At 54.7% G+C, this 22013-nt stretch overlaps 2 protein-coding genes across 7 annotated transcripts; one reads left to right on the forward strand and one right to left on the reverse strand.

Annotated features, from left to right (window-relative positions):
- The first annotated feature begins 3457 nt into the window (after nucleotides 1-3457).
- On the forward strand, nucleotides 3458-13467 carry YBX1 (Y-box binding protein 1). Of its 5 annotated transcripts, NM_001282842.1 has the most exons (9): nucleotides 3640-3666; nucleotides 3769-3796; nucleotides 4125-4188; nucleotides 7582-7615; nucleotides 9672-9761; nucleotides 9957-10259; nucleotides 10607-10689; nucleotides 10811-11076; nucleotides 13088-13467. In NM_001282842.1, the coding sequence occupies exons 1-8, from the start codon at nucleotides 3640-3642 to the stop codon at nucleotides 11043-11045; spliced, it is 864 nt and encodes a 287-aa protein (NP_001269771.1). In that variant the 3' UTR covers nucleotides 11046-11076; nucleotides 13088-13467. The 5 variants fall into 5 exon arrangements, with proteins under 5 accessions (XP_064893432.1, XP_064893430.1, XP_064893431.1 ...); XM_065037360.1 differs by having other exon boundaries at nucleotides 3458-3796; XM_065037358.1 differs by having other exon boundaries at nucleotides 3464-3796; nucleotides 10799-11076.
- Nucleotides 13468-14814: 1347 nt separating this feature from the next.
- On the reverse strand, nucleotides 14815-20088 carry LOC102094390 (claudin-16). Of its 2 annotated transcripts, XM_065038171.1 has the most exons (7): nucleotides 19919-20088; nucleotides 18875-19016; nucleotides 17820-17941; nucleotides 16928-17030; nucleotides 15808-15972; nucleotides 15465-15656; nucleotides 14815-14983 (listed from the first exon to the last, which is right to left on the reverse strand). In XM_065038171.1, exons 3-7 carry the CDS (start codon nucleotides 17931-17933, stop codon nucleotides 14892-14894), a joined length of 666 nt encoding a protein of 221 aa, XP_064894243.1. In that variant the 5' UTR covers nucleotides 17934-17941; nucleotides 18875-19016; nucleotides 19919-20088; the 3' UTR covers nucleotides 14815-14891. The 2 variants fall into 2 exon arrangements, with proteins under 2 accessions (XP_064894243.1, XP_005514575.2); XM_005514518.2 differs by lacking the exon at nucleotides 18875-19016.
- Nucleotides 20089-22013: the final 1925 nt, after the last annotated feature.

Raw genomic sequence — 22013 nt, forward strand, 5'->3', positions numbered from 1 at the left:
GTCTCCCACAGCATCCTCACAGCTAAGTTGAGGAGGTGTGGTCTGGACAATAGAGTAGTGAGGTGGGTTGCAAACTGGCTTAAGGAGAGAAGCCAGAGAGTGGTAGTCAATGGTGCGGAGTCCAGTTGGAGGCCAGTATCCAGTGCAGTGCCCCAGGGGTCAGTGCTGGAGCCAATATTATTCAATATATTCATTAACGATTTAGACGAGGGAATAGAGTGACTATCAGCAAGTTTGCTGATGACACCAAGCTGGGAGGAGTGGTGACACTGGAAGCTGTGCTGCCATCAGAGACCTGGACAGGCTGGAGAGTTGGGCGGGGAATAACCTGATGAAATTTAACAAGGGAAAGCGTAGAGTCCTGCATCTGGGCAGGAACAACCCCAGGTTCCAGTATAGGTTGGGAAATTACATATTAGAGAGCAGCGTAGGGGAAAGGGACCTGGGGGTCCTGGGGACAGCAGGGTGACCATGAGCCAGCACTGGGCCCTTGTGGCCAGGAAGCCAATGGTACCTGGGGTGGGTTAGAAGGGGGTGGTCAGTAGGTCAGAGAGGTTCTCCTGCCCCTCTGCTCTGCCCTGGGGAGACCACACCTGGAATATTGTGTCCAGCTGTGGCCCCTCAGTTCCAGCAGGACAGGGAACTGCTGCAGAGAGTCCAGCGCAGCCACCAAGATGCTGCAGGGAGTGGAGCATCTCCCGTGTGAGGAAAGGCTGAGGGAGCTGGGGCTCTGGAGCTGGACAAGAGGACACTGAGGGGGGACCTTATGAATGTTTATAAATATATAAAGGGTGAGTGCCATGAGGATGGAGCCAGGCTCTTCTCGGTGGCAAACAATGATAGGACAAGGGGTAATGGGATCAAGCTGGAACACAAGAGGTTCTGCTTAAATTTGAGAAAAAACTTCTTCCCAGTGAGGGTGGCAGAGCCTGGCCCAGGCTGCCCAGGGGGTTGTGGAGTCTCCTTCTGTGCAGACATTCCAACCCGCCTGGACACCTTCCTGTGTAACCTCATCTGGGTGTTCCTGCTCCATGGGGGGATTGCACTGGATGAGCTTCCCAGGGCCCTTCCAATCCCAAACATACTGTGATACTGTGATTTGTCTGGATTTTTTAATAACACCCCACACAAATTTAAGTTCCATCTTTGCATGTCTATGAGGATGAAATTTTAGAGCCCCTATTATTGCTTTAAACTTCATGATGGCGAGAACATTTAGGAAGCGAGTATATTAATTAGTATGAACTTCAGCTTAAGTGAAGCTGCATTTATCCACATTCAAGTTCAAATTAAATTAGTAAAAGAAAGGAGACCCATAGGGACTTCATGCTAACAGTGCAATACATTTAACTTTCCATTTACCTATAGACCATCGATAAGGGCAGCAGCAAACAGTCATTGAGGCTTAAAGAACATATTTTTAAGTCAGTAGCAAGGCCTCATATTTGTTCTGAAACTTGTAATTTTCAGGGAATACTGTTTAATTTCATTGTATAGATTGGGGGCTGTTCGGTGCCACCCGAGTTTACCCGGGTGCTGGGACAGAGACTTGGGCTGGGAAGCAGAGGGTGTTTGTGCTCTAGGATTAAAATTGGGGTTCTAAAGTAGAAATGGGGGTTCCTTGTCCTGTCTCCATTCCTGGGGTCACACGGGTGCTGAGGACACTGGTGCTCGCTCCTCTGCACCCCGAGGCATCGCACCTTCTGGCACCTGCAGCACATCAGGTGAGGAACGACACGCAGAGCCCGCCGTCCCTTCCCTCCCGGGCCCGGACAGACCACAGAGCGGCTTTTTCCCTTGACGTTCACGGTGCTTTTTTGTTAGAACTCCAGCGTATTTCTGGGCGCAGGCTCAACAGCCCTTTCCCAGCCTGGTGTGTTCGTCCCTGCGATCAGCCCGTCCCGTTGCTCCAGAAATGCTCCATCGAGATAAATCCAGCGCTGATGCCTTCCCGAGTGGCAAGAGGGGCTCAGGAGAAGGGGGAGCTGCCCCACACCGGCTCCCCCCACCCACCCACAGCAGAGAAGCTCCCCTGGGCTGCTTAGGAAAGGCCTAATTAAAGCCCAGCCTTTGAAGAGACATCTGACCCGGGGCTACCACCCGGCTCTTCAATGGCTCAATTAGGAGGCGATTGAGTAAATCCCTGGCAGGTGCCACCCAAGGAGCTCTGGGGAGCAGAGGCCGGTGGGGGGGCTGGAAGAGCCCAACCAAGCCCCCAGTGTTTGGGGGTGAAGCCCAGACCCTTCCCCCTCCTCACCAGCAGGGCCGGCCCAGGGCTCAGGGCCTCTGTGCTGCCTGCACCCTGCGGGGGGTTTAGACCCGGCTGCCTGGGGGGGGTTAGACCTGGCTGCCTCCTCCCTGGAGGAGTTTAGACTGGGCTACCTGCTGCCCTGGGGGGCATTAGACCTGGCTTCCCGCTCCCTAGGGAGGTTAAACCTGGTTGCCTGGAGGGTTAGACCCAGCTGCCAGCTCCCTGGGGCAGGTTAGATCCAGGTGTCTGCTGCTTCAGGGGGGTTAGACTGGGCTTCCTGGGGGGTTAAACCCAGGTGCCTGCTCCCCTGGTATGTTAGACCTATGTATCTGCTGCCTGCGGGGGATTAGGCCCGGTTGCAGCTCCCTGGGGAAATTAAACCGGGCTGCTTGCTCACCGCGTGGGGGAGTTAGACCCGGCTGCCTGTTCCCCGGGGTGGGGTTAGACCGGGCTGCCTGTGTGGGGCAGTTAGACCCGGCTGCTGTTCCCCGGGGGGGTTAGACCCGGGTCCCTGCTCCCGGGAGGTTAAGCCCGGTGTCCCGCCCCACCCCAGCGCAGCTCCCGTTCCCCGGGGGGTGATTAACGGTGCGTTAACTGCGCCTAATTAGGGATTTATGGCAGCTCCGCCATGTCTCCGGGTCCGTCATTCCTCAGCGTTAATTAACACGCGCGGGATCCTCCTGGTTATTTTTCTTAACGGAGCCGCGCGGGGGCTGCACCGGCCCTTGTACCGGGAATCGGTGGCTTAGAGAGCGGGAACCGCCGCCAGCGCGGCCGCTGGGCCCAGTCCCGGTACCGCGGGGCGGCCGGGTGACGGGACCGGGTGACCGGACCGGGGGCGGGTGACGGGACTGGGGGCGAGCGGGACGACCGGGGGTCCCGCGGGAGGGGCCCGAGCGGCCGCGAGCGCCGCCGCCACATGGTCGCGCGCACTTCCCCGGTCGGGCCCGTTGGGGGCGGGAGCGGCGGAGGTGGCCAATCAGGCGGCGGGGGCGGGGACTCCGGCTAGGCCGGTAAGAAAAGCGAGCCTGGCAGCCGCGGGCGGAACGGCCAATGGGCGCGCGCGCCTAGGGAGAGGCAGGTGTCGCTGCCAATGGACATCCCGCGAGGGGCGGTGGCCGCGAGGCGAGAAGCCAATGGGCTCGCTCGCCGTTTAACGGGCGGCCCGAGCGGCGAATGGTGTGTGGCGCGGGCGGGGCGCGCGGGGTGGCTAGCCGGTGCGGGCCGCCATTGTGGCCAGTTCGATCGGTATCGGGAGCGGAGAGCGGAGCTCAGCGAGCCCGGAGCAGGGAGCAGCCCCCCCACGGCCGGCCTCAGTCACCATCACACCGCGGGAGGCGGCGCAAACAGCCAGTCACCACCACCGTCCGCACCGAACAGCCGCCGCCATGAGCAGCGAGGCCGAGACCCAGCCGCCCGCCGCCCCCGTCCCCGCGGCGGCCCCCGCCGCCCCCGCCGACTCTAAGCCTAACGGCGGCACCGGGAACGGGGGCAGCGGCCTGGCCTCGGCGGCGCCTCCCGCCGGCGGGGACAAGAAGGTCATCGGTGAGGGGCCGGGGGTTCGCGGCGGTTGGGGAGGCCCCGCGGCGGCGCGAGCCCACCCCCCCCCCCCCACTCCCCTCCCGCCATCGCTGAGGGGCGGCGCGAGCTCCCCCTGGGCTGAGGGGCGGCGCGCGCCTCCCGCACGCGCCGCGCGCGCCCCCGCGCCGGCCGTTGATCGCCCCCGGGCGCCTCCCCGCTCCCTCCCGCGCGCGCCGCCGGGCCCCGCGTGTCGGCGGGTGGGGGCGGGGCGGCGCAAGATGTCCGCCACGCGGGGCCTTTGTGCGCGCCGCCCCGCCACGTGCCGCCTGACGCCGCCTCCCCCCTCCCGCAGCAACGAAGGTTTTGGGAACAGTGAAATGGTTCAACGTGAGGAACGGTTACGGCTTCATCAACAGGTGAGGGGGCGCCAGGGCGGGGGGGGGCGGGGGCCTGCGGGGCGGGGCTTTGTCGCCGCTGTCACCCCGCGCGGTGACACTTGGCGGGAGGAAGGGGTGACATGTGTCCTGCCCCCTGCGCTTTCGCCCCGGCCGTTTTATCGCGTTGGCTTTTTAGTGCCTTAATCTTTGTAAGAACTTCGGTGGCTCAGTGAACTTATTCTCATAGAACCATTTTGGTTGGAAAAGCCCCTCAGGCTCATCCAGTCCAACCATAACCCACCCCTGTCCCTGCCCCATGTCCTGAGAACCTCATGTCCGTCTGTCCAGCCCTCCAGGGATGGTGACTCCAGCACTGCCCTGGGCAGCCTGTTGCAACACCCAACATCCCTTTCTGGGAATAAATTATTCCTAATATCCATATTCTCATGGCGATATTTCCTACATTAAGACTCTTTAATTTTTTGTTGGATAGGGGCTTCTGGGGTTGTTTTTGGCTTTAAGGGTGTAGAAATCTACTGGCAAAATATTTGTTTAAACTGCTGCGTGAAGTTCAGTGACATCAGTACAAGCGAGAATCGCTTTGAGTGCTTGGTAGTTAAAATCACTTTATCTCAAGGAAGCCTAAATGTACGGGAAATGAGCAAAATTCAGGCTGATTTTGTATTGCAAGACTGGAGTCTCTAAGGGGGCTCAAGAAACAAGTGCCTCCAAGATTCTTTTCGTGGCTGCTGTTGGTTGAGAGGAAAAACGGAACAGTTGTGTAAATACTTAAAATGAGCGTATCAGTGATGGGGTTGGGTAGAGGAGGAGTCCTGGAATCTGCAAATTACGGACAAATAGGCATTTTGGGTGCTCTGGAGGGGCCTCCTGGGGTTGTTTTGCAGATGCCACATTCCCTTAAACACTTGGTGTGTCAACCCCCAACCCCACAGCTCCAGAATTTTGGTGTAAGACTTAGGAGAGAGAAGCAAGCGTAGATCCTGGGGCTGTTATTTGGCCTTTTCTTTATGTTTAGTTTAAATATTGCTTTTTTTTCCAACTGTCTGTTACCTCATGACCCAGTCTGAACTGTCTGCCAAGCTCCCTAATTGGTTTTGTGTCTGAAACTTTGAAGAACTGCTCGCAGCCTGCCCAGTTTGCATTCTTCACGTAGGTTTTCATGTGAAATGTCAAATAGCTGTCGGTGCTGTAAGCTTGAGCCTCTTTGGGTTTTATAAACGCTTATAGAGTCACAGGCCGCAAACTGTCCCTCTAGGGAAGGCTTTTCCTGTTTCCCTCGGTCGTGGAAACGCTCAGCGACTGAGTCAGGCCGGGAAGCAGCAGCAGCAGCGAGTTAAGCCGTCCCAGTGGCTTCCCCGCATGTTAATTTGGCAGCTGGTTAATCCCTGAGGTTGCCATTTTTAATGAGAAGCCCAGCGGGATGTGGTGTTATCAAGAGATGAGCGCGGCAGCCTGGGAACCGGGGGGGGGACGTTTCCTGGGTTCGGGATCTCTGGCTTTGCGGAGCCGCTGCCCTCGCTCGGCTTCGCTCCGGCCGGGGCTGCCGCCAGCTCGGGTTGACTGGGGAACTAAAACTCAGCTTTGGTGTAGGTGCACGGTCAAGTATTTCCTGTGTTTGAATGTTAAAAGTGCGTTTCTGTCCTGAAATACTTTTGCATTCTGAGTACCCGTCAGTTGTTTCTCATCGTTGGCAAAATAATAAATGGGTGTGCAGGGCAGTGAGTTGGTCCTTTTGCCATCGCCGGAGCTGCGCACTGAGCTCTGGCTCTGGATTTAGCATTCTGCCGGGCTTAACAGCGGCCTTTCCTTAATCTGCTCATCTGATTAATTTTTTTAAACATTTTTATGGATTAAAGATGTTGAGGGAGGAGTCATTTAGTGCCAAGATGAGTTGAAGGGCTTGTTAAGCTCTCAGAACGGGGGTTTCTCTTGTGCCATTTCAGAGTTTCTCTGGGAAGGTGGTCACTGTGCCACTGACCCTTGGAGCTTCCCGCCGACTGCAAACACCGTCAGGAATCGCGTGGCGGGCGCTGGCCTTCCCCATTGACCATGTCTGCACCTTGAGCTGTGTCTGTGTAACCGGCTCATTTGTTGATCTGAATCTCCAGTGTCCTCTTAAATGGAAACTGCGTTTTCAAAAGGATTTAAAACCCAGTATCTGGGATGACTGTCCAGAATGGAACTTAGCGAGAGTACAGTGTCCACACTTGCAGAGCGCACACACGAGCTCTTCCTACCACCATTTGTCGCTTCCCAGTCAAGGAGGGTTCCAAGCTTTATGTTTTTCACTGAAAACCTGTTACTGGGCTTTTCTGAAGGTTTTGGCTTTTAGAGCATCTGGTAGGAGATGTTGCGCTGCGGCTCCAGCTTCGCAAGGGCTCCTGGGTGCTGATCAGGCTGCTTTGCTTGGTTTCCTTTTCCCATAACCTGTGAGGCCTGTAGGCATCAATCCCTGAGGAAACAAGGGGGCTGGTGCTGTCTGATAGAATAGCTGTAGTTTTTGGAAGATGGAGTAGATTGAGTTTTTGGAAGAATAGTAATTGTCACCTTGAGGAACGCTTGGCTGTATCTTTAAAAACAAGAATTCTTTATTCTGTTTCTCATACCCATAAGCTCTCCAGTTAGTCCTGAGCGCATTTTAAGACCAGCTTTGCTTTGCGTTGTTCTTCACCAGTCATTCTGGGAAATAAAAGCCACTTTGCTACCGATTCAAAGTGTCCTGCAGACTAATGAAACCAGCGCTGCAGCGAGGGTGGGTTGGTGGGGCTGTGAGTTTGCTGGTGAAAACAGCGTGTCCAGCTCCACCAGCGTGTCCAGCTTTGCCGACCTCGTTGGTACCGCATTGTGTTGTCCGGCCTTGGAACTGCACCGTGAAAGAGGCTTTGGGGTCTGTGGAGCTGCAGACTTGAGCTGTTCGCTGTTTTTTGGGAGGGGAGAAGCTCGAGGTTTCCCTCTGTGTGCTCACAAATGCAACTTGCCTGACCCTGCTGCTGGAGCGCTGGTCGCTCCTTAAACGAAGGGAACGTGGGGGCTATGGGGATGTGACTGCAGAGATGGCGCAGAGCTGTCGTACCACCCGGCCTCTGTCAGAAATGATGTCTGCCCGCTCTCAGGTGTTCTTCCCGCTCTCAGGTGTTCTTCCCTCTCCACACGTGCCCCTGGGTGGGGTGGGATGAACTGCGGGTGTGCAGGAGGGAGAAGGAGCTGTTTCCCTGCAACTTAGTGCTCTGAGCCTTGCTCACGCTGCCCAACCGTCTCTTTACTCCAGCAGTGAGCTGCTGGGGCTGCTTGGGAGCTGGTGCCGACAGCTGCTTGTCTTGGCAGTTCTGTCCCCACCCTGAACAACCACATTTTTAAACCGGGCTTACTGTGCATTTCATACATGAACTTCAATTTCCTGTTGTCTTGCAGGAATGACACCAAGGAAGATGTGTTTGTCCATCAGGTAAGATTCCTTTGAAACCAAAACACGTTCCCTCTGAAACTCGCTGCGCGTGACCTGTGTGAGTAGAACCAAAGTTGGGAAAGGGCCTCACATATTCCGAGGGCTGTTTTCTGAACACGAATAAGTGTTGTCGCTGTTGGGTTGCACATGGCTGGGGCTTTCACACATCCACGTGCATCTGTGGGGAGGACACGAGATACAGGTGGGACTGTAACGCGATGGAAATGGCGCTGGCTGTGCCCGCGCGCTGCTCGACGATCGCTGCAGTCCAGGGAAGCTGCCTCCTGGATTCGTACCGTTGTTAGTAAGTGTATGGAAATGAAGTGAAATGAAAAGCTTGCAGCAGGGAGGGAAATTAGTTGGGCGCTAATAGGGTAATAGGCTGTAATAATAGAAGTGTCAGTGAAGGCTTTAGGCAAAACTTTTATGGAATGTATTGCTCCAGGCTTTCAGTGAAAGTCTGCAAACATTTTAATAGGCACTTTTTCAGTTTAACAGAAATGTACACTTGTATAGTGAGCATGTAAACCTTCAGAAACTGGTTCTGGACTGAGACTGCACACCACACCTGGGATTATTTTGTGGCCTTAGTTTAGTCTTTGGTCTGCCCTGGCAGTGTGAGCAAGTCTGGGTTTGCACCCTGGCTCGGGATCTCCTGTCGTGATGCAGCCCACACAGAGTTTTGGTGGAGCTTGGTTTACTTGGGGCATTTAGGAGTCCGTGGATTGTTCTTTTGTCTCCAGTTGGGGATATACTGCTGGTGGTGTAAACAAAGGGAGGAAAAAGGAACCCCTGGGAAGTGGTTTGACAGGAGTTGGATTTGCCAGCTCTCTTGCTTGGGCTGTGTCTGAATTCACCTGCAATTAAAAGGCAGCAGCGTTTGTTTATAAAGGTTATTCTGTCACGGGGTAGCGGATAAAGGCCAAACAGCTCTGCTGTGTGTGTGTGTGTGTGAGGAACCCGTGCCCTGCGGGAGCTGTCGGGCCACGGTTGTGACCTTGGCTCACCAGCCACACCTCGGGACTTGTCCTGTAACTGCTGTTACGTTTCTAAAAGCGCAGTTTGGCAGTGATTTGTTTTAATGTAAGAATTTGCATGATAAAACAGCTTTAGGGGTCTCATCTTGGTGTAGGAGTCAGAGCTGTGTCTGTATTTGCCCATCCCCGTGATCCAGCTTGGCTGTTAACGCAGCTTCTTTTGTAATAAGCTTTCCTGTCTTTCCCAAAACCACTATTTTATAGGGTGAGACTTGTGGGCATGTGTTTCCATAGATTTTGTTCCATTTAGGGAAAAACTCCAGTCGAATTCTGCTGCTGGGATTTTTTGTAAAGTTGTTCCACTTGGATCAGTGTTCAGTTAAAGTATTTGATAAGCAGAACGTGGCTGAGCGTGGGGCCTATTAACTCACCTGGCAAAAATGGAATCCAACGCTGAATAGTGCAGAAAACTCAGTGTTTTTCAGTAGTCATTCAACGTGCGGGTCCCGATACAAAGGCTCGTCTGGCGCTGGTGCCTTGGGAAGGTTAATCCTTGACGTATCGTACACGTGCAGGGTAGATTTGTGATGAATCGGTCAATGCCGTGGCTGGAGCGATGGTGGTGAAGCCTCAGAGGAGAAAACAACCTCTTGATTTCTGGCTATGGCTGGGGACGGCCTGTGTGCTGCAGTGGCTTGGAAATCAGAAATGCTTAGATATTGGTGTGTATAGATGCTGTGGGGTGTTCAGTGCTAAGCTCTGGTAGCGACACCATGGGCAGCATGTGTTGTGGGGGTTGGTTTGTTTTCAAGCCGCTTTTTCAGCGGGCAGCGCGTTGACAGATGTTTCTGGTCAGCTGCTACACGTTTCACATGGGCCAGAACTATAGTAATAGAGTTAATTTGATGACTTCTTGGATTTTCATGGTGGTTTCATTGCGTTTTCAGGAGTACAGCTCTTCCTCTTAAGATACTAAAAACTCAAATTCTTTAATCTTTTTTTCCTTAATTCTTCAGATACGCTAAGTAGCATTTTTGTGCTGTGCCTGTAAATGTAATTCTGTAATATTATGTTGTCAGACTGCCATAAAGAAGAATAACCCCAGGAAGTACCTCCGCAGCGTAGGAGATGGAGAGACCGTGGAGTTTGATGTGGTTGAGGGAGAAAAGGTAAACGCGTCTCCGGGGCGTCGGGGCACGTGCGGAAAACTCGGTCTGCAGGCTTTGCTGCGGTGCCTGCGGTTTGAGCCGGTGCCTCATGACATCCAGGGAGATGAATGCCTTGCAATGTGGATGTAAATCGCTGCTCAGTGGTATTTTGCTGTAACCGTGGTGCTGAGTGCTCACCTGCTCTCCGCTCCGCAGGGCGCGGAGGCAGCGAACGTGACAGGTCCCGGTGGAGTTCCAGTGCAAGGCAGCAAATACGCAGCAGACCGTAACCATTACAGACGATATCCACGTCGTAGGGGTCCTCCACGCAACTACCAGCAAAACTACCAGAATAGTGAGAGTGGGGAAAAGAACGAAGGAGCAGAGAACATCCCGGAAGGTCAAGGCCAGCAACGCCGTCCCTACCGCAGGCGGCGGTACCCACCTTACTATATGCGTAGGCCCTACGGGCGTCGACCACAATACACCAACCCTCCCGTGCAGGGAGAGATCGTGGAGGTAACGTTTGCTTAAAACCTGATGCCAAACTACCTCGATTCCTTTGGAGCGGGGCGATGGATGCAGCTTTGTGCTGCTTTTGGTAGATGCTCAAGGTGTTTTTGGTGTGATTTGGTGGTAACGTGAGACATTGGAGTAGATGTCAGTAAGCTGAAGGTCCTAATGTTACGGCTTTTAAAAAACTGATTGAATTTGTGTTAACTTCCCATGTGATTAACTGGAAGAAACACGAATTCTCCCCTCGTACGGCACAGGCTTGGCCTGGCAGCCGCTTCCTCCCGACGTGATGAGCTGCGGCGTTACCGGCTGCACGTGGCTGAGATGGTTTGTTGCCTCATGTCTTCCAGGGTGCTGACAACCAGGGTGCAGGAGAACAAGGCAGACCAGTCAGACAGAACATGTATCGAGGTTACAGACCGCGATTCCGCAGGTATGCTGCACATCGACTTCTTTTTGTCTATTTTAACTTTTTAAACCTTGCCTTTTAGCAGCAGAGCCAGAACATGGCGATGGTCAGATGCTGCATTGTTAAAGCCCAGCTTGACTTTCAGGGGTCCTCCTCGTCAAAGACAGCCTAGAGAGGACGGGAACGAAGAAGATAAAGAGAACCAAGGGGATGAGACCCAAAGTCAGCAGCCACCTCAACGTCGGTACCGTCGTAACTTCAACTACCGACGCAGACGCCCAGAGAACCCTAAACCACAAGATGGCAAAGAGACGAAGACAGCCGAACCACCAGCTGAGAACACGTCCGCTCCCGAGGCCGAGCAGGGCGGGGCTGAGTAAACACCGGCTTAACATCTCTACCATCATCCGGGTGCGTGGCCGGGGCTGCTCCAGCAGGCGGCTTCGTTTTCTTTTGCTGCTTTCCTTTAATTTTTACCTTTTGAGGTTTGGGCTGTTGCTCATGCTTGTGTGCCTGCAGAACCCAACTCTGAGAGTTTGATGTACGAGTGCTGATTAATTAGGAGGACTCAGTTACCAGGTTGAGTTTTTGTTGATTCATGGCCTAGAGTGATGTTAAGCTTAAAATCCTGGCTGTGCTCAGTAGTTCAGCCTTTTTCCACCCAGAAATAGTAATTTAAGCAGTGCTGGGGTAGTGACTTGGAAGGAGCTGGGGAGAAACAGGTCCTGGTGCTTCCTGGGCTCTGTTACCACTCCGTCCCAAATGGGAGGTGAATCGCGCTAGGACCTCTAGGCATTAATTTCTGGCAAGCTGGTGCACAATTTGTAGGAGTGTCTCAGTAGCAGCTTTTTGCCTTAAAAAAAGACACTGGAAAAACCGGTTGGGACGGTGGTCGTGGTGCAGAGGAGCCGCTGTGCTGCTGCTCGGGAGCCTCGCGGGACACGGTCGGTGTGAAAACGTTGCTTTTGTCACAAGGCAAACAGGCTGCGGCCCGGCGCTGATTCGGTGCTGTCTGCTGATGGACAGTTTTGCTAATTTGGGAATATATTTTGTTGGTAGGGCTCTGTTCTACTTGTTTTTTTTTCTGGTGCTTTCCTTGTCTGTCCTTCTCCCTCTCTCTTTGCTCTCACCGGTGTTCCCGTCCCGTTGCTGGTGTCTCACCCATCACTCTGCCTGGGCTGGGAAACACCCCTGGGGGCTCTGCTGGTGACAAATGGTCACAGAATCCAGAGTGTCAGGGGTTGGAAGGGCCCTGGAAAGCTCATCCAGTGCAATCCCCCCATGGAGCAGGAACACCCAGATGAGGTTACACAGGAAGGTGTCCAGGCGGGTTGGAATGTCTGCACAGAAGGAGACTCCACAACCCCCTGGGCAGCCTGGGCCAGGCTCTGCCACCCTCACCCCAAACAAGTTTCTTCTCATCTTTCAGTGGAACCTCCTGTGTTCCAGTTTGCACCCATTGCCCCTTGTCCTGTCACTGGTTGTCACCAGAAGAGCCTGGCTCCATCCTCCTGACACTCCCCCTTTCCATCTTGATCCCCAGGAATGAGTCCCCCCTCAGTGTCCTCTTGTCCAGCTCCAGAGCCCCAGCTCCCTCAGCCTTTCCTCACACGGGAGATGCTCCACTCCCTCCAGCATCTTGGTGGCTGCGCTGGACTCTCTGCAGCAGTTCCCTGTCCTGCTGGAACTGAGGGGGCACAGCTGGACACAATATTCCAGGTGTGGTCTCCCCAGGGCAGAGTATGGGGAAGGAGATGCAGGAGCTGGGCCGGGGGTGGTTTGGTGACAGCAGCAGCTCTGACCTCCCCCGGTTTGGGGACTCGTTCCTGGGGGGCTGAGCTGCTGCCGGGTTTGTGACTCGGTCTCTCTTCAATCCCCACCGTGCTGTTTTCTGTGCACTTGATCTGAACCTTTGCTCGATCCCGCTGCTAACACCAGCCGGATGAATTCTTCATGTCGTGGCTTCCAACAACCCCCAGGATGACACTTGGCTTGTTTTTTCTGCCTGTTGATGTTATTGGAGACTATAAATCGTGGTTTCTGTGGTCTGGGCAGCGGCTTTCAGAAGCCACAGGTACAGATCTGCTCCTCGGCGCCTGCTGGAGCCGTTGGTGCGTCCTCCTGCCTTCCCAGACTCGCTGTGTTCGCAGCGGCTCCTGCTGGGATTCCTTTGTGCTTCCATTTAGCGCCGTCTCCGAGTCCTTCGTGTTGCTTTTGTGGGGAAAACCAGCAGCTTTGGTCGCTGGCGGTGACGGGGGGAGTCCAGTGAGCTGGTTAACGAGCTGTGGTTGATGAGGATTCTTCTGTGTGTGTGCGAGTTGTCTCAGTGAGAACCTGTGAATTAATTGCAGCTGAATCTTGGTAGACAGACCCCCCCATGTAACCCCTGTCTGATCATCCCCTTTTTATTCCTCTTTTTCAGTTTAGTCATCAAAGAAAAGACTTAAGAAATGAAGAAGACAAGAAAACGAAATTCCAGCAATAAGAAATGAACAAAAGAATTGGAACTGAAGACCTTAAGTGCTTGCTTTTTGCTGTTGACCAGATTACTAGAACTATCTGCATTATCTATGCAGCATGGGGTTTTTATTATTTTTACCTAAAGAAGTCTCCTTTTGGAAACTATAAACACGTTTTTTAAAAGCCTGTTTTTTCTCAATATACCTTTAAAGGTTTTTAAATTGTTTCATATCTGGTCAAGTTGAGATTTTTAAGAACCTCATTTTTAATTTGTATGAAATATACACCTGATTTTTTCAAGTCAAACTGCAAGCATCTGTTAATAAAGGTCTTAAAGAATTACCTTGTGTGCTTGGTCTTTTTAAACCCGCTTTTGGCTGAAAGAGCGTAAGTTAAATGTTCCTAAAAGGTTTGGGGGACGGAGTGGCAGCCCCGGTGCGTGTGGTGTGTTCTGCTGGCAGATTTGACAGCTCCCAGCTGTGTTGTGTGAATTCCTGCTCGGTTTACCTGTGTTCTTGTGTGCCCAAGTGCATTCAGGGTCCTCTGAACACCTTCTGGCTGCCGTCCCCGCGGTGCCAGCCGCCGACTGTCCTGGGAGCAGCGACACCCCGCGGGGGACAGCGACCGGTCACGGCCTCCTGGTTTGTCACGCGGCCTCGGCGGTGGGATTTCTGTCATTTCTCAGGTCTCTGGCTCTCGTCACCCTGCGCCGACAGCGCAGACGGACTCGCGGCCCCGCTGCAGGACGCGGCAGCCGCTTGGGGCTGTTCGTGCCGCGCGCCCCAAGCAGGAGCTGTCAAACACCTGAGGTTTTGCTGCCTTTTGGCTTCGGGTGACATTGGAAACGATGTCCCCGTCTTCCCTGGGGACAAACACCCTGGGGGGATCCTGGGGCTGTGCTGGCTGGGGGTGCAGGTGTTTTACAGCCTGAAGGGGCCACCAGAGCGCTGCTGCGGGTCTGTCCTGCACCTTCCCGTTGAGGGACTGGCTGTGGCCCTGTGGGAATGTCCGCTCAGGCTTGTTCTGCTGCCTTTTGGGGTGACAAAATGTGAACTGGGGACCTTTCTGCCCCATGTCCCTGCACTATGGGAAGGGATGGGGGCAGAGACCGAGCAAACAGCAATGGCTGGGGAGGCTTTGGGTTCTGCTTTGGACGGATTGCAAGGAGGATGATAATTCATCTGGAAATGAGTTAAAAATGCAGCTTTGCAGGTCGAGCACCCTCCTCAGGCTTCACCGCGTCCTGCGCCGGACGTGTGGCCGCAGTTCCCCCACCAGTAACCCCAGGGAACCAGAAACGCTCCCGGCTCCACCAGCTGTACCCGGCTTTTGAGTGCAGACCTCGCAGCTGCTGGGTTTGAGTGTGGGGCGGTTTCCGTGGGCCGGAGCCATCGGGGCCACCGGCCACGTGGAGTCACCGTTGCTCTGCGGTCACTGTTGCTCTGCACAGAAAGGACTTTCCACCCAGTGATTTCCCAGTTGCTCTTTCACCCTCAGTGTCCCAACAGCTGCCCCGGGGGACTTGGGGGCACCTTTTCTTAAAGTAACGCTTTTTCGGGGTTTATTTTTGTGAAACCAGGAATTGGGGAAAGCAGCCTCGTATGCGAGTGATTTCTGCAGCACCTTTTTTGCCACAGCTCATGCAAACCCTGCGCTTGGAGCGTTAAAGCAACGGCCGAGACGTCCCAGTCCAGGTGGCGGTGCTTTAATGGGGTCAGCTGGGGGGACAGTGTCCCGAGCAGGGCCGGGCGTGAGGAGCCGGCCCGTCACACGCGGGAGGCCACGGCGTACATCTTGCTGGTGGCCGATGGGCCGCGGGGCTGGGGAGGCCTCTGGGGTGGCTGGCGGCTGCCGGGCTCTGCCGGGGGAGAGTTGGGTTGTGTCACAAGTGTCACGGTGGTGGGAGAGCTGACCCTGGACAGCCGGCGCTGTGGAGTCGCTTCCACCCCCTGGGACCTGCCCCATGTCCCTGGTGGTGGGATGGACAGATTTCCACCGGCACCTCCCTGCAGCTGCTGGCTCAGGTTTTGGTCGCGGTGACACAGCTCCAGCGTGGCCGCTGCATTCGTTGGACATCAACACACCTTCACCGGCACCTCCGGGTCCCGCAAATGCGGATGGAGTGTTTGCGCCCCCCCGCACCCTCATGGGTCCCCACTGTGCCCCGTCCTGCCCTGTGTGACCCAACCCCCCTGCCAGGGCGCATGGGCCGGACACAAAGGGGTTCGCCTCCGTTTGGCTGGACCCTGTGCGGAGTTCTGCACCCCCTGAGCTGCTCCTTCACCCACACACACCCCTGGGGGGCAGAAAGCCCCGTGGGGTGTGCCGGGCAAACTGACCGGTGCAGGTGCAGAGGCAGCAGGTCAGCAGGACGGACGCGGCGAAGCAGCCAGTGGAGCCGGCCATCCCCAGCCAGCACGACCACCCGAAGTCGTAGTGGACGCCCAGGAAGATGTTGCGTGACACCAGCGTGGCCCTCTCCACGTAGACGTCCACCGCGTACCACACGGAGCCCACGAGCCCCAGGATGCCTGGGAGGAACGGGGCTGGTTAAGGAAGAGCCATATGACCCCCAAATTGTCCCCAAGACTCCTCCAGGGGGGTGCCCCCAGCTCTCAGCATCCCCCCCGCTCCCCATGGGACGCAAGGTCCATCTGGCCCTTGGCTGTCCCGGCCACGCACTCCCGATGCCAAGGGTGACACCGGCCCCGTAGCACATCTTCAGTTTGACACGCGGATCCTCCTTGAGGAACTTGATGCAGTCCAGGCCGAGGAGCAGTGTAGCCAGGGCCAGGCCGGCCAGGAGGTCTGCGGAGATCAGCAGCGTCCGCGTCACCACGATCTTCACTGGGAAGGAAAGGAAAGAAAACCAGAAAGGGGCCTGAGGAGTGCTCAGAGGACCTGGTGTCCCCACTCCAGACTGGTGCCCGTGTCCCTGCAGGGTCACCAAACTCAGCAGTGGGCATGTCCATAGGAGGTATCTACATCGGGACCTACCAACCCCCTGTTTGCCGTGTGCCGTAGGCAAAGTGCTCGCCAGGCTCAGCAGAAACCCTGCACCAGGACTTGATAAGCTCCTTACTAGACCAGCTCAAGAAACCAATCAACATAGGCGCGTCAATCAGCACCCGGGATGTGGTCACCGGCTCAAGACCTTCCTGCACAGGCTTGGGCAGAAGGTGCTGCTGTCCCAACTGGTCTTTTTTTCCCTCCAGGTTGTGTAGCTGCTGTTTTGAAGAGCAAATATCAACGTACTGGTGACAGATGTGACAGCTGGCATGGGTCACATCGCCAGCTGTGTGCAGCGGGACTTCTCCCTACAGAGCTTTGGCCCCAGACCAGCACAACCCTACTTGGTCCGTGCTGCCTCTTGTTCTCCACTCTCCAAATCTGGGTTGTCCCATGTCACTGCCTCACACAAGGGCTCTTCTGTGCAGGCCAGGAGGAGTGTCCACACCATGATGTGACTGTCCACAAGCTGAGGACACAAGTCCTTGGCCAAGTCCTCACCCCATACGTGACATCAATGGGGTTGCAAATCCCACCGTGTGCTGGAGGGCAGGAGCTGTGCCTGGGCTGCGTGTGCCACGACCCCTCGGCTGCTCCGTGACCCTGTGACAGACCTGGCTGAGCCCCGGGCTGCTGCCCAGGCTGTGCTGATGGGGCAGGAGACCAAGAGGAGCCCGGGCCTGCTTTGCTACGGCTGAGGGTCAGACCTTTGCACCGAGGATCATCTCGAAAAGGAAGAGGGAAAAATCTCAGCTCTGAACTTCAAGAACACCTCCAGGCCATGGCAGCTCACCTGGGTGGTCAGCCAGGATGGAGTCGTACTGGTCACAGGTCCTGACCCCGTCCTGCATGTTGGTGACACATTCCCTCCAAAGCCCCCGGCATTTGTGGCTCACCTGGATGGAAGAGAAAGGCACCCAAGTGCATCCCAGCTCCCCAGGGACCAACCAGCCCAGCTCCCACCAATGCAGCTGGACACATCCCAGGACTCGCTGTCTCCTTCTGCTCCAGCAGTTCTCCCTCTCTCTCATCCTCTAATTCTCTGACTCATGAAGAAAGCAGCAGGTTTGTCCCACTGTGTCCCCTTTCCACGCCCATGGAGATGTGGTGCAACCCTGTGTCTCAACCCTGTGCCCCATGGGGTGCTGTTGAGGCCAAACCTTGAATCCTGGGGGCAGTTTTGGGCCCCTCACACCAAGAAAGGCCTTGAGGTGCTGGAGCGAGTGGAGAGAAGGGAACGGAGCTGGTGAGGGGCTGGAGCACAAGTGTGATGGAGCGGCTGAGGGACCTGGGGGTTCAGCTGGAGAACAGGAGCTGAGGGGAGACCTTCTGATCTCTGAACTGCCTGAAAGGAGCTTGGAGCCAGGGGGGTCGGGCTCTGCTCCCCAGGAACAAGCGCCAGGAGCAGAGGAAACGGCCTCAAGTTGTGCCAGGGGAGGTTGAGGTTGGATGTGGGAACAATTTCTTCCCCAAAGGGCTGTGGGGCATTGGAACAGGCTGCCCAGGGCAGTGCTGGAGTCACCATCCCTGGACAGACGGACATGAGGTTCTCAGGACATGGGGCAGTGCAAGGGTGGGTTATGGTTGGACTCTTGATCTTGAGGGGCTTTTCCAACCAAGATGATTCTGTGGTTCTATAACCCCATGGATGTCAAGGCACCCACACAGGGTGGTTGCTCTCTCACCTCCAGGCTGTCATCAGCGTTCACCATCCAGCAGTCGGTGCACGTGGCCAGGAGCAGGAAGAGGGTTGAGAGCAGAGCCAGGCCAAACGCCGTCATCTGCAAGGCTGCGCTCATGGGTTCACCTGCAAGGGCACCGAGACATCAGCCACCTCAGCCCCGGCCACTTCCCACATACCACCAAGAACAAAGTGCCACCCAGGCCAGGATGTCCCCTATGAGTCATCTGGGGTGCATCTCATGGTCCTTAATGCTGCCAAAATGCTCTGATACCTTCAGCTGAGGTTGGGCCACCAGGTTTGTGTATAGATGGGGCCCTCAGGGACCCATTAATTTTGCAGTGGAGACACCCATGCTGGGTTGTTCTCTACATGTCCTCTCTTCCAAACAGACCATCTGAAGATGCCAACTTGCCCTTTGGGCATCTGGGCTGCTGGAAACTTTGTCAAACACCAGCTGTTGCCAAAACCTGTGATAGGAGCATTTGTCTCCTGATTTCCTGGGGTTTTCTTGGTGCCTCCATCCCCATCTCCATCTGATTTGGTGGGAAGATCAACTGCTTTTACTTGCTTTTGTTTTAAGTGTTGGAACATCAGGGCTGGAGCACAAGCAGTGTCCTGTGATGCCCCAACCTCAAGCTCAAGGAAAGCATCTCCCATGCTGGAGGAGGACGAGGGCGGCTGAGCCTTGAGACGGGTGCCCTTGAGGAGCGTTTCCAAGGGCCAGAGGGGATGGGACCATCGGTTTTCCATCCCTGCCGGAGATGAAGGGACATTGCAGAGAGGGGTGGAGATGTGGAGAAGAGGACATTGTGTCTTCACGGCCTGGCGGCGAGTCCCACCTCGATGCATTCCACAGCCCAAGTTGCTAAATATTTTAACACTTGAAGTTGCAACCCTTTGGGCAGGGGGTTCCCGGAAGGGGGTTAATTAATGTGACTGTGTGGCCTGGGTTAATTATCGCAGGGTGGTGCCCCTTTGCCATGGCCAGTTTTGTGACCTTCAGCCAGACGCCCGGCACAGGCTGTGACAGCCAGCGCACACCATGGCGTCGCTCACCACGTCGCTCTGAGCCGTCTCACTGACGGGTGGCCCCTTGAACCCCGTTCACAACCTTCTTTTGGAATTTCCCGAGCTCCCTTCTGGACTAACTCTCCATGATCTCGTTTCTTTGTCCACCAGACCCCGGTTGTTCTGGAGCCTTCGAAGAAAATTGTGCAGCGGTTTGAGTTAGAGGAGCAAGGAAAAGAAAGGAGGGAGGGAGGGGGAGGGGAAAAGGAAAAGGAAAAGGAAGGGAAAGGAAAGGAAAGGAAAGGAAAGGAAAGGAAAGGAAAGGAAAGGAAAGGAAAGGAAAGGAAAGGAAAGGAAAGGAAAGGAAAGGAAAGGAAAGGAAAGGAAAGGAAAGGAAAGGAAAGGAAAGGAAAGGAAAAAGGAAAGGAAAAAGGAAAAGAAAGGAAAGAGGAAAGGAAATGAATGGAAAGGAAAGGGGAAAGGAAGGGAAAGAAGGAAAGGAAAGGGGAAAGGAAAAAGGAAAAGAAAGGAAAAAGGAAAGGAAAGGAAAGGAAAGGAAAGGAAAGGAAAGGAAAGGGGAAAGGAAAGGAAAGGGGAAATGAAAGGAAAGGGGAAAGGAAAAGGGAAAGGAAAGGGGAAAGGAAAGGGGAAAGGAAAAGGGAAAGGAAAGGAAAAGGGAAAGGAAAGGGGAAAGGAAAGGAAAGGGGAAAGGAAAGGAAAGGAAAGGAAAGGAAAGGAAAGGAAAGGAAAGGAAAGGAAAGGAAAGGAAAGGAAAGGAAAGGGGAAAGGGAAAGAAAGGAAAAGGGAAAGGAAAGGGGAAAGGGGAAAGGGGAAAGGGAAAGGGGAAAGGAAAGAAAAAGGGGAAAGGGAAAGGGAAAGGGGAAAGGGAAAGGGGAAAGGGGAAAGGGGAAAGGGGAAAGGGAAAGGGAAAGGGAAGGGAAGGGAAGGAAAGGAAAGGAAAGGAAAGGAAAGGAAAGGAAAGGAAAGGAAAGGAAAGGAAAGGAAAGGAAAGGAAAGGGGAAAATAAATCCTTAACCCCGCAAGCCCAGCTCTGGCCCTCCAGCAATGAGAAGGGGCTCTGGGCAGCGTTACCTTCCCCGCAGGCTCATCCCCGCTGGGTGGGACGATGGCAGCAGCTCTTTGTCACCGGGTCCCGGGGGCTTTGAGCAGCGATGGGTTGGTCCTGACCCGCTGGGGCAACGCGGAGCTGCCGCCGGGTTGTTTCAGGTTTCCCAAGGCACGTCAGCTGGGGTTGTGCTCCGTGTGCCACAGGCGTCCCCGCGGCGAGAGGGGAGCGGGCTGGGAACGGAGCCTCCCCCAAAACATCACGTGGGGGAACCCGTGGGGACCCGCTGGGAACACTCCCCAGGCGGGGGACTCTGTGTCCTGGGCAAGTATCCCACCGTTTTTAATTAGACATTTTAATTACTGCCTAAGAGTGAGCGGCCTGGGACACGTCGGGTCCCCAGGGGTGGTGTGGGAGAGTCAGAGGTGTGGAGGTGGCTGGAGGAAGGAGCTAAAACGAGGAGGACAATGAAAACCCTTTGGCCAGGCGTGCAGCCTATGATTAAAACAATTCCCACTCCCCCCCCATTAAGTGGAAAACAAGTGATTGATAACCACTGCAGTGGTTATGGCCCAGATAAGGGGCCCCAAGGAGGTTTTTGTGACCCTGGAAGGTGGAACCCCCACCTGGAACTGCCCTAAAAACTTTAAGTTTGTTCTCTGATCCACTTGTGTTTGGGAAAATAATCACTTCTTTTCTCATTTTTTGGCAAAGCGTCATGGTGTAGCATCCCCCAAGCATCCCCGTGCATCCCTCGGGCATCGCTGGACCAGTGCAAAACACCCCCCATGTCCATTTCATGGGTTATATTTGAGCGACACACTCGGGCTTTTCAGGTTTGTGTTGTTTTGGGGTTTTTTTTTGGCCTCTAGATAATCCCTGACCTGTGGGGATTTTGGCACCGGGATCTTGGCAAACCCTCGAGCTCCAGCCCCGGGTGCTCAATCTGTGCGATTGCTGCGGATTTGTCCTGATTTATCCTGTTTTCCCGGGATTTTGACACAGGGCAGGTCCCACTCTTGGGCACATAGCGGTGAATTAGTGCTGAAAACATCCAGGAGGGTTTGTGTGTTAACATCCTCATTTCCCACCATTTACAGCTCAGGAGTTTGCGGTACTTGGACATCCATGATTCAGGCAACACAAACCAGCAGCTGCACACCCTGGTAATGCCTATGAAACACATTTATTTTTATTTTCTGCTCATAATTTTATTATATATCAAACTGCCACGGGGGCACCCCGAGCTTCGTTTAAGGGACAACAGGGTCCAAACCAACTTTGATTAAAGCGGTGAGAAGCAGGGTTTTAGCACTCCAAAAGTGACTTGAATACAGGTTCAGATATCAGTTGAGGAAAATTATTAAGGGGCAGCAACTAATACAACAGGAGATCCACAGTGTGCATGCACGTGGCTGCACCAAAACAATGCCGGAGCCGTCCCTGAGTCCGGGAAGAGTCCACACCTGCCTGATATGGTGTGGGGTTATTGTAAAGGGATACATGTACTTGTATTGAGTACGGAAAGTGCACACTCGCGATTCTGCGAGGGGAAATTTATAATACGCTCGCAATCCTGCGAGGAAAAATACACGTGTAAATGTGCACGGAATATTACACGTGCTTATGTGGAAGCACGGGAGGAAAATACACTCATGATTGCACGAGGAAGTAATTTATACACGTGCTCGTATTGAGCACAGAAAGTTACACGTGCTCATGTGGAAGCAGGGGAGGAAAATACACCAGCGATTATGCGAGGATTAATTTTACACGTGCTCATATTGAGCATAGAAAGTTACACATGCAAATATGCACGGAAAGTATAAATGCACTCGCAATCCTGCGAGGGTTAATTTTACTCACACCGCGGCGGCGAGGCAAGCGCAGTCTCCATCCCGGGGGGCTCTCGGCAGCAGCATCTCGCTCGTGCTCCGAGAGACCCGCGACAATGGGCTGAGCCTCGGCGAGAGTCCCGTTTTTATAGGCTGATCAGATCTGACTGTGGGCATTCCAGAAGCTTCTCTGCACCCCCACCCTGGCTGTGGGTGCCCCCGAAGCCTCCAAACCTCCCCCACACTGGCTGCGGGCACCCAGCGGCTCCTGGCGCCTCGGCGCTCC

The sequence above is a fragment of the Columba livia genome, chromosome 21 (genome assembly GCF_036013475.1).
Source record: "Columba livia isolate bColLiv1 breed racing homer chromosome 21, bColLiv1.pat.W.v2, whole genome shotgun sequence".
Taxonomy (NCBI): Eukaryota; Metazoa; Chordata; class Aves; order Columbiformes; family Columbidae; genus Columba; species Columba livia.